The following is a 10,572-nucleotide window of genomic DNA, read 5'->3' as shown; positions in this document are numbered from 1 at the left end:
TTGTCTAAGATGCATGTGGTGAACTTAGAGTGAGAAATTCTGTATTATCAAAGAGCCCAAGTTTTAATTTGTTGTGTCTTATAGAGGTCAAACAATCACTTATAAAGGCAAGCTTTCTATGAGACAAGCTTTGAATGATTGTTGAGACATTTTATTTTCGTGTTCCATATTATTGGTGGTTTCGTAGTGGTACCTCAATTCAGTGTTCAGTATGCTTGTCACATTTATGATAGTATATTGAAGCTCTACTGATACATTCATACAGCCCTGAAAATTTGCTGGGAAGAAATTTTTGAGAAAATATCCCAAGGAATTTCTGGTGCATTCTATGTATTTTTTTCTTCTTCTTCCAACCTCCTTATTTGTTATTCTTTTAGCATTAGATGTCCGTGTGGTTGTGACAATTGGGGTAAATTTGGTGAACTACATGCTTATGTGTTCAAAATCTTTATAGGCTCATATATGCACTAGATATCTTCTTTATTGCTTTGGTTAGTTATGGCATACAATTGAGTTGATTTTCGTTATTTAATGATCTGAGACCTTCTCTATCACTTATATGTTGTTATTCTTTTTTTATACACTTGGAATACTGTTTTAACACCTTCTATTAAGGTATTTGTTTTAATTTTTTTTTTTTTTTTTTGAATCTGATCATGGTGGTCTAGATTAGCAAGGGAGAGAGATTAGCAGATTAGCAGATCAGGTGCATAGTGTTCTGTTGTTTGATCTCAACTTTACCTTGTTTGACTAATGTTTTGATCTGACATTTATTTATCAAGATCAAATGTTGGTCTTGAAGCAGCTTTGTTTATAATTATAAAACTTGTATACTCTTATTTACATTTTGGACTGTGTATATTTAATTCCAAGTTCCTCTCAGGTTTCTTGTTTGATTGAACGCTTAGAACAAAACTGTTGTTTCAGGTGTTCTCTGTAGTAAAACGAAGACCATAGCAAGGTATGCTATTGGTAGGCACTATTCTTCAAACCCAGAGCACAATCTTTCTGAAGGAAATGGAGATCGTAGTGGTGATGGAATCGGAAGTGCATGCCTAGAAAAGAAATTGATAGTCAAAGTTGCTAGATTGGAGCCTATGAACTTATAACTGTTGCAGCACCACATCTTGGTTCAAGAGGGCATATACAGGTAATTAGCATATACCATTTTCTGAAACAGCATTATTTCACTGATCTTAAAAATTTCAGATTGCTTGAAATAACAGATGATATACTAAACCAAACTCATTGATATATTAAAGATAAAAACCACCAACATAGAAACCAACAGAATATTAGCAAACTCCTAGCTCCAACTGAAAACCCAAACCACACCAGAAACAGACTTCAACTTCTTAAACTCAGACAGCGAACTAAGAAAACAGAAAATGAAATAGAACTAAAAACATAACAGATCACCATCAGATGCAGCAAACAGAAGTCCCTAGTTTGAACCTTCACCATCGCCATAGACAGAAATGCGATCAATAATCTTGGAAACCACATCATTGGAGTCCCTGAGCAGTTTTATGCTTCGGTTCAGCTTGACTCGTTTGGATGACACAGAAGGTGATTCTTCCAGCATCCTTCCAATACCACCACAACCACTAGGACCACCCATGAGTTCACTCGTAATATCTTGCTCCATATCCTTGTTAACTAGATTTTGAACAGTAAAAAGCAGATGAAGGGCCATATTATCGACCAACCTCCGGAGAACAATCTTCCAATATGCCATCAATCTCATCTTAATATCAAAGGCTTGTTGAACAATCTGTGTGTCCTGCAGATGACCAAATTCAACATCACCTAACATTTCAAAGTTTAATTTCTTAGGATTTGACCCGCCATTTAGGATATCCTTGAACCGCTGCTGCTGCAACATTAGCCTAGTCCAGGTATTAATGTAATCAGGACTGCAACTATAGTCTGCCATTTTCTCCATTTCAACAATCTCCTTCACCCGTTCAATAGATTGGTTCCTTACTTTCCTCATCAGATTGTGAGCTGCCCATCTAGTAAAAGATTGAAGCTGTGGATAACTTTGGGATTTCATTGTGAGTACGCGGACAAACACATCTTCCACATAATTCCAAACCTTTTGTGCAAACTGGATTGGAATTTCTGCCACTACCTCAATTCTTCTTTGTAAGATTGTGAGAAAAGATGTACGAGGTAAAAAGTTAGGAAGCCCAATACCCTTCGTTTCACATAGAACCTTAACTTCCTCCGTTAAAAAACTATCTTTATTGTTATTCCACGGAGACATGGACTCCAGATCAGCAGCGTATGCATCTAGCATCTCGGACAACCGAGCTGTGCAGTGCATATTTCCTTCATCTGGGAACTCATTGAATTCTCCAGTGATGAGGATCTTCCTTAAAAGTTTCCTTGGCAGATCCAAGGACACGCATGAATGCTGTTACAGCATCAGCAATGCTAGAAAGATTTTTTGGCATGTTATTAAGTTCAGCTGCATTTTGGTTAAGCTTTTCATTAATCCTTTTCACTATATCAGGTAAGAAATTAGAAATACTTGCTGCCTGTATTTGCACCAGCTTTTGAGCCAAAACTGGTACACCCACAATAGATTTATCAATCTTCGAGAGTAATGGGTGTGAATGAAACAATCTAGCCTCCTCAGTCCTTGCTTCCTCATATGTCTCATCCCCAATACGATTCCTCACACAAACATAACCAAGACCAATATTAACATCATCAGCAGTAACTTTCTCGAGCAAACCTTCTGGAGATTTATCGACTTTGGTAACGACAGCCAGAGTTCTCTCACCAGTTTTGTCGACTTTCTGAGACATCCTAATCGATTCACAAGTAGGAAAATCAACTGAGGCAGATAAAACATTAAGTATAATGCTTTCCTTTGGTTTAATGTACTCCATAATAATATTACTAATCTGTTCGTATATATCTTCAGGCTGACCATGAATAGGAACTCTTGTAATGCCAGGTAAATCTACCATTGTAAGATCTGGAACTCCCTTTTTGTTCACCACAAGAGTAAGACGGGTATTGGAAATGCATTTACCATCGCCTGCAATCTCGTCAGTTGCAGAAGAAATTGCTTCAGAAATGCTCGCCTCATCCGTAGGGACCTCCTTCCCATGAAATTCCAAGTGAAGCTTCGGTTCAGGTGAAGAGTGATTCTGGAGACGCATTATCAGTGGAACACGAGTACAGATTCCTTGGCCTCTCGGAAGACTAATACCAGCTAAGGATTCCAGCACACTCGATTTGCCAGAAGATTGATCCCCGACTACAACAATGGTAGGTAGTTGTATTCCTTCATCCATGACTTTCAAATGACGAAGTTTGTCAACGGCATCGAGCAGTGGACGTATGCGGTCATTGAAGTTTGAGATTAAAGGTGTTGAGTTCTCTACATATTCTTCTAGTTTGGTTTCACTGTTTATGCCAGGCAATTTCATTTTGTTATGAAGTGAAGTTGATGCTGAACGAGAGGGAGAAAGAGGTGATTCAAAGTTGAGGATCTGCTAGGATATTTATAAGGGAAGCTCAGAATAGAGAATTTAAGTCTCTATCACTGTCTACCATGCATAGAGAATATGGATAGCTCACGGTTCGAAAAAAAATGATAAAGAAATTTGTAACGCTCGGGAATGAACTGCTTCACGCATGCAGCATTATTCAATAAGTATAAATGCAATTAGGCAATGCTACTGCAGTGCCGAGGAATTTATAGTGGAAGTTTGAATGTAGAAATTTAAGTCTCTACGACTATCTTCTTTTCACAGAGAATATGGATAGCTCGAAAAATTTAATGAAAAGAATTTGTAAAGCTCGGGAATGAACGCTTCATGGCTTCATGCATGAGATAAAATGAATAACTACAAACCATAAATATAGGTGTTAATCTGTGCACAGAAACGAGCTTGCTTAGTGAACTTTTTCATTTAACTCACCAAGAGATTATTGACTAAATTCAGAATGGCATTAAATCTTTGGTAAGGCTGGAAGCCTAGGGAAAGTGCTAATTAATCTTCGGTAGATGTGAAATCACTAAACCTAGCTCCAGATAAACCTTGATTGCCTCGTAAAAATTTGACAGTCAAAAGGATGTTCCCAACTATATAGAACAGGCCTTGGTTGTTATACACTTCTGACCCAATACCAAAAGATTTCCGAATATGAAGATTTTTGTAGTTTCTCATATCACTCTTGATTCTAATTCTGCATTCATAAGCTAAAGAATTTTACATTAAATTCTAGTAATCAAATTTATGTTTAAACCAAGCAAGGCTACCAAATGGGCTAACTATGTGAAAGCAACAATTTTTGTTTCTGGAAAACCAACTGCAGACACTGTGGACAAACAAAGTTATAATTCAGTCTGGCCATTTTCCTCAAATTTCCCGTGAAGCAGACATTTCCCCCGTATTTTAACTTCCAGCTCCCATCGAAGTTTTCCCTACTAGGCCGAAGCAATGGCACCTCAAATGTTCCCAGAGATTAAGAGTGGTTCAGGTAAATACAGGTTTTGATAAAATGTTCAAAACCAAAAAATAGGACCCATTGATTCTCGTTTAGGGTGTAAGAGTAAGACTCTTAAGCTATGAACGAGCGACCTCTGTCGTTCCAGGAAAAGCTGTAATGAAGGTTCTGCAATTAACCTCTATTAGAAATGTATCTTTTGGTTTGTTTTTGTTTTATAGCTTAAGTTTTGCATGAATAAATGAACATAATATTCCAATCCGAATCAAGTACGTCTTACAAACTCCACAGATCGGACTCGAAACACACTAAATTGTCAACTCATAGCCTCAGCTCTACGTTGAGAACATAAGGGTGGTGGTATGATTCTCGCTTAGGGTGCGAGAGGTCCCGAGTTCAATTCTCGGATTGCCCCAAACCAAACCTCTCATTTTTCATTCTACTCCTCACAAAATGCAGGTTTAAACAGATGGATTGCCTAGGCCTACGTTTTGGAGCCGCTCTTGCAAAAATACAGTAGCTTCATCCGCTGTTGCTTTTTTCTTGAGTGCAACCTCAATAAGCTGGTCATAGTCGCGGAAAGCACCTCTACTCCTTCCAAAGACACCATGAAAGGAATATAGGCATCTAACTATAACGTACGCAATTAGACTCTAAACACTAAAAACTAAACGCCACAATTAAAACTAAACAGCTTTCTAAATTAAATTCCAAACACACCCAAGCAACACAGGCATAAGCAAAAATCAAATCATATAGGGCTAGTTTCAACCTCTTAACCGACCAAGCTAGCAGTAAAACTCTCTTAAATTTGAATATAGCCTTAAGTATAATCAACCATGTTTCAGAGGACAAAAAAAGAAAAACTTAAGTGTGATTGATGATGCACGTTGAACCTTAGCCAAACTAGGCTCCCTATCATAGAGTTCAACAAATTTTTGATATTCCCCTCTTCAAAAGAATCAAATCTTTCAATAAACTTGTTATGTTTTTCTTCGATGGAATTCAACTTCCTTGTTGTTCGTAATGCAAACCATAAACTTGCTGAACCAACTGCCAATGGAACAAGCAAATTAACAAAACCATTCTTCTTTTCATTCCCCATAATCACAATATCAATATATACAAATCAAAGTATCTAGGTAGTTTCAAGGACGATATGAAAAAGGCTCTTTTACTTATCTTATCCATGTATAAGCAATTTTATATGTAGGAAATTCCAGGTCTTGGGTTTGGATCGGCAATCCGATATGCAAGGGATTTTTGTTTCAGTTTTTAAGATTTTCTTGAGGAAGAGAGTATCTCTAAAGACAACTAGGAACTTGTTTGTTTGCAGCTGACTCGGCGTTTGAATCTGAGTCAACTCCTGACTCGGACCGAGTCAGCAGTCAGACCGTTTGTTTTCCATTTTGAGTCAGATCTGACTCGACCTCTGACTCAGACATAACCCCTGACTCGGACTCATTTGAGTCAGGTAACAAAATACCCCTGACTCATGGGACCAAACCACTGACTCACTTATTTCCGAGTCAGATGAGTCAGATCTAACTCAAAACAAACATATCGACTCAGATCCAGATGAGTCAGGTGATTTCACTCAGATCCAGATGATTCAGATACAAACGACTCAGATGAGTCAGGAGTAACCAAACATGGTGTAGGATTAGGGAAGGGAAGGGACAAGTCAGAAGTGTCCCCACGGACTGAATTTCTATGGGCTTAGGTTTTCCATAAGAACCCATTATGTTCGTGGTTTACATTAGCATTTAGCACCCTGAAATTTAAATGTGCAACACAAAGTAAAAATAAGGGATATTTTGACTTTGGGTCACAAAAAAGTGATCATAATTGCGTTTGGGTCACGAAAATATTTTAATTAGAGTTTGGGTCACAAGACCACGGTTGACTGTCTTGACCGCTAGAAAATAGGTTAAAATATAAAATGACCAACTAATTTTTAAGTTTTTAATCTATTTACTAACTCTACCTCCGGAGAAGGTTCGAGCAGGAGGATCGGTTGAGTTGAACTCTGCAACTCGGGGGAAAAATTTCTTCGCGTTTTTCGATTTCAGTGTCTCGGCTTCATTAATTCAGGTGGTGCAAACATTAATTTTGTTTTGATTTCTCAGATTAGTGAAGGTAACAATGATTGGCCTTTGCTTATCTGACTAGAAGTTATTAGATCTCGATGAGGGACATTAATATAAATTTTGGAAACAAACATAGTGATTTAGAGATGAATCATTCGGTTATTGATTTATCTAAATCCTCCGAAGTTCATCCATCAATCAATCTGGATAATGATTTACTTTGATGTTTGGATATTTTCTTTGATTGGTCGATTAGATTTACTTCGAATCAATCTTTTAGATGCTTCTTCTATTTTAAGTAGTCAATGGAAACTAAAGGGTAAATGTCAACTGATTCCTCTAGGAAAAGGATTCTTTACAATTAAATTAGATAACGAAGAAGATAAACAATACATCAAATCTGGAACATGGGAAGTGTTAGATCAAGTTTTGAAAGTAAGAAATTGGATTCCAAATTTTCGTATTCATTAATCTTGTACCTTTTTTTTTGTTGTTGTTGATGAGTTTTGTGCTTGTAGTTTTGCTTTTGTTGTTCTATTCAACTTGCATTTTTTTAATTATTGATATTACTGGTGAAAACAGGATTATTTTTCCATATGCCTCGTGGCCAAAAGATCTTCACCGTAAACTTAAAATTTACCATTGCCATTGTGACATAAAATCTTGTACCTGACTAACTTCTGAGAATGACACTTGCAATTTTGTTTAGAGACAAGTGGCCCGAATTGAAAATGTTGATTCCCCAATGCGAGTAGGATTGTATATCTATACCAGTCTTTTATGAAGGCTTTCCAAGAAAAATAAGTTACCTTAGTTTTATGCACAAAACATGATCAAGACTGAAGGTTTAAGTCCCCATAGCTTCATAGATTTTCAATAAGTTTTCGACTTTGTTAATATCATGAGATGCAAAAGTCGTTGTGCTACAGTTACACTGCAAAATTTGTTCGAACAATTTGGTTATCCATAACAAATATTAGTTAAAATCCAAAACCGAATAAAAATTAATGTCCATTTTTCTCGTAATTCAATAATTAGTCGTTTACATAGCAGGCAAGCGAGCAACAAGCTGCGCCGCAAGCCCTTTTTGAATTGCAAAACCTATCCTTTTAAAAACAAACTCTCTCGACCCAGGAGTCATGACATTACTGTGCATGACTTTCTGGACTCTCTTGAGAAGTCCAACCGCCTCTGGAGCCAAAAAACCGAAAGTATCAAAAGAAAAGGGAATAAAAGCATGTCCATTATCAATACACGCTTTCCCATTCTTTGCCATCTTACCCGAGGCAGCTCTCAACGCTGCTTGGCCAACTGTGAAGGTGCCATGTCCAATGCCTACTGACGGAGAAACACCAGTGAGGTCAACACATGCATGTTTTCAATCATCCCACCCAAAAATAGGAACGTATGCTAGCCTAAGTGTTGACCTCCCTTCAAGTAGGTTTGTCAAGAAGTTGACCGCCACTTCTTTCTTTGCTGAAATACCAGCTCTCCACAAGAAATCATACAAAGTATCTCTCACATGATCATGTCTATATTTAAACCCAGGATCTACCTTGCAATGGGCTTCATGTTCCACGTACATGTCTAAGCATCCTGTGATGCAGGCAGGACAGTGTGTATCCGAAGGGTACAGAGGGATTATTAATCTGTATTTAAGGATGGACCGGTACTCAACAGGTGACATCTTTTGCCCAAGGCCCTCAATCGGAATAGCAAGAAGAAAATCATGCGCATGCTCTGCTTGCAGGCAACCAAAGACCGCATTCTGTCTGTCCGATAACTCGTAAACTCTATCTATGTCTTTACTACTTTACCAAAAAGAGCACTCTCCAAGTTACTTTGTGCTCTAGGGGGGGCGGTGTCCTTGCTGGTGAAGATGCTAAAGTCATAATCAGGAAGAGTTGTTTTTAATGTCTCCAAAGACTTATGGAAATTTTCATCCATGCCTTCTACTCTACTGCTCCTTAATATGTGATCTTGTAGGCCCCAAGATTGTACCCGCGATGCAAGAAAAGAGTATTGCGACGCCTCCTTAGCGGTGTATAAACCAAGACCTCCATATATGATAGGCAGGGTAGATAACTTCACTGGAATTCCCAAAAAAACGGACCTCCACAAACCACAATACCTTCCACCATCTCTCTCAAACTCTATCGAAGATATCTACTACATCTGTAGTATATTCTGGACAACAAATGCGAAGCCCAAAAAGCAGATTGGAGATTCCCATACAAGCACGTAAGAGTATCAATTCGCTCTGAGGATCATGGAGCTTGGATAAACCTGCATTAAATCTACTGCCTTCTCTGCTCTTCTAATGGCAAGTTCTTTCACAAACTCAACATCAATACTGACCGCACCACCCAATAGTTTGACCCCGTTATCTGGCCTTGAGATTCCAACAGGAAACATCCCATATCTCCGGTCATCACAAGAAGGCCAGAAAATTTCGGTTTTCCGAATATTCAATATAAGCCCCAGCTCAGGTCCTTGTGTCTGAACAACTGCAAGCGCCTTTGCCACTTCTGTAGTGTCTCCAATAATAGTACCATCATCAAGATACCAGGCCTGTAATGATAGTGAACACTGCTCATTTATATTTTCTATAAGCCGATGAAGCTCCAAAGCAAATAACAATGGCCCTAGAGGGTCTCCTTGTTGCACTCCTGTAGACGGATAAATATAATAATCTCCCACATATAGTCTTGCAGGTTGTCCATACAAGTATTCAACCCATGGCGATATAGATGGACACAACTTGCATACCTCAAGGAGCATGGTTGTTCGGTCAACTAGATTAAAGGCATTGGTGAAGTCCACGGTTAACATAGTAAGGCTAGCATCCATATGATGTTTATTAAAATACATGTTCACAGCGTGTAGGATCGCCTCAGCACCTCCTGATACACCCACCCCAAACTGAAAATCTTGTAAGTAATATGCCATGTCTTGACCGACCCCCTTCATGACAACTTTGGACACCAGACACCGCCAAATCGTACCAACAACAATATGACAAATGCTTTTGTCGGGTTTAAGGAGAGGTATTAAGGGTGTTGAAGCAATGAACTTCGCAAGGTTAAGTGGGCATCTGCCTCTCAACCATAAATTGACTACCTTTGTTATCGTTGTAACCAAATCAGCAGCAACAGTGGAATCGTCTCCACAAAAAGCATCTAATAAATGTTATGCCCGAAGACCATCCTTTCCGCATGAAATTCCCTTATGGAATGACTTAATACAACTTAAAATAGTTCCTCCCTCAGCAAGGCGTTATTCGACGCCACCCCCGAAGAACTGATAGCTTCGACTGCAGCTGTGAAGTTCCCATCTGCAACTTTGCGCAAACAGGTAGAGACATTGGAGCTTAGCCGGTTTTCTTCCTCCGTATCGTCGACACACTTAACCCCTCCAGTTTGTGTTATTTGCAGAACCCCTTTGACCAACAGATGTATTCCACCAGGTTCAATCCATATTGCAAGTGCGCGAAGTATTTGTTGCTGTTGCAACACTTTACGATTCCCAGACTTGCATTATGCCCTCCCCTTAGGATTAAAAACTCACAGCGTACAACGAGGCAACAAAAGTAGTCTAACCCAATTCCTGGCCAGCTTAGGTTCTGCTGCAACTTTCAAGAGTGCTGCCTTTAGAGTATGAGAAAATGTCAACCTGCAACCTCTTGGGATGCTCTTCACAGTATGAATCGTAGATCGGAAAATAACGTCTACAGTCTCAGCATTAAGCTCGACATCACTGTCCAGCTGAAATTGAATGGAACCAAGCCGAGGTACCCCTAAAATCGTTTCAACTATATTACCGTCAACTGTCGCAGTCCTGATATCAGTAGATCCGTGTTCACACGCCCTACTCTAGGCCTGAATACCCATGCATTCGAAACACATCCATTGTTTCAATGTCCTCATAGTCTCTTCTAAGACCACGAACACATCCAAATCGTTTCTGATGGTTTATTGTAGAGCATTCTTTCTCTCCATGTTGCAGAGATGTA

At 38.8% G+C, this 10,572-nt stretch overlaps 1 protein-coding gene and 1 pseudogene across 1 annotated transcript; both read right to left on the bottom strand.

The window, feature by feature from the left end:
• Nucleotides 1-1,409: 1,409 nt before the first annotated feature.
• On the bottom strand, nt 1,410-3,446 carry LOC113305219 (annotated as a pseudogene).
• A 5,364-nt stretch (nt 3,447-8,810) lies between these two features.
• On the bottom strand, nt 8,811-9,509 carry LOC113305139. Its single transcript, XM_026554256.1, has one exon. It carries the CDS (start codon nt 9,507-9,509, stop codon nt 8,811-8,813), a length of 699 nt encoding a protein of 232 aa, XP_026410041.1.
• Between the last annotated feature and the right edge of the window lie 1,063 nt (nt 9,510-10,572).

This window comes from Papaver somniferum, chromosome 1, assembly GCF_003573695.1.
Source record: "Papaver somniferum cultivar HN1 chromosome 1, ASM357369v1, whole genome shotgun sequence".
In the NCBI taxonomy this organism is placed as follows: Eukaryota; Viridiplantae; Streptophyta; class Magnoliopsida; order Ranunculales; family Papaveraceae; genus Papaver; species Papaver somniferum.
This window is presented reverse-complemented; position numbering and strand designations above follow the sequence as displayed.

Bases quoted from the DNA above. Each gene is read 5' to 3' on its own strand.
- LOC113305139 (XM_026554256.1), bottom strand. From the start codon at position 9,509: ATGGCATATTACTTACAAGATTTTCAGTTTGGGGTGGGTGTATCAGGA.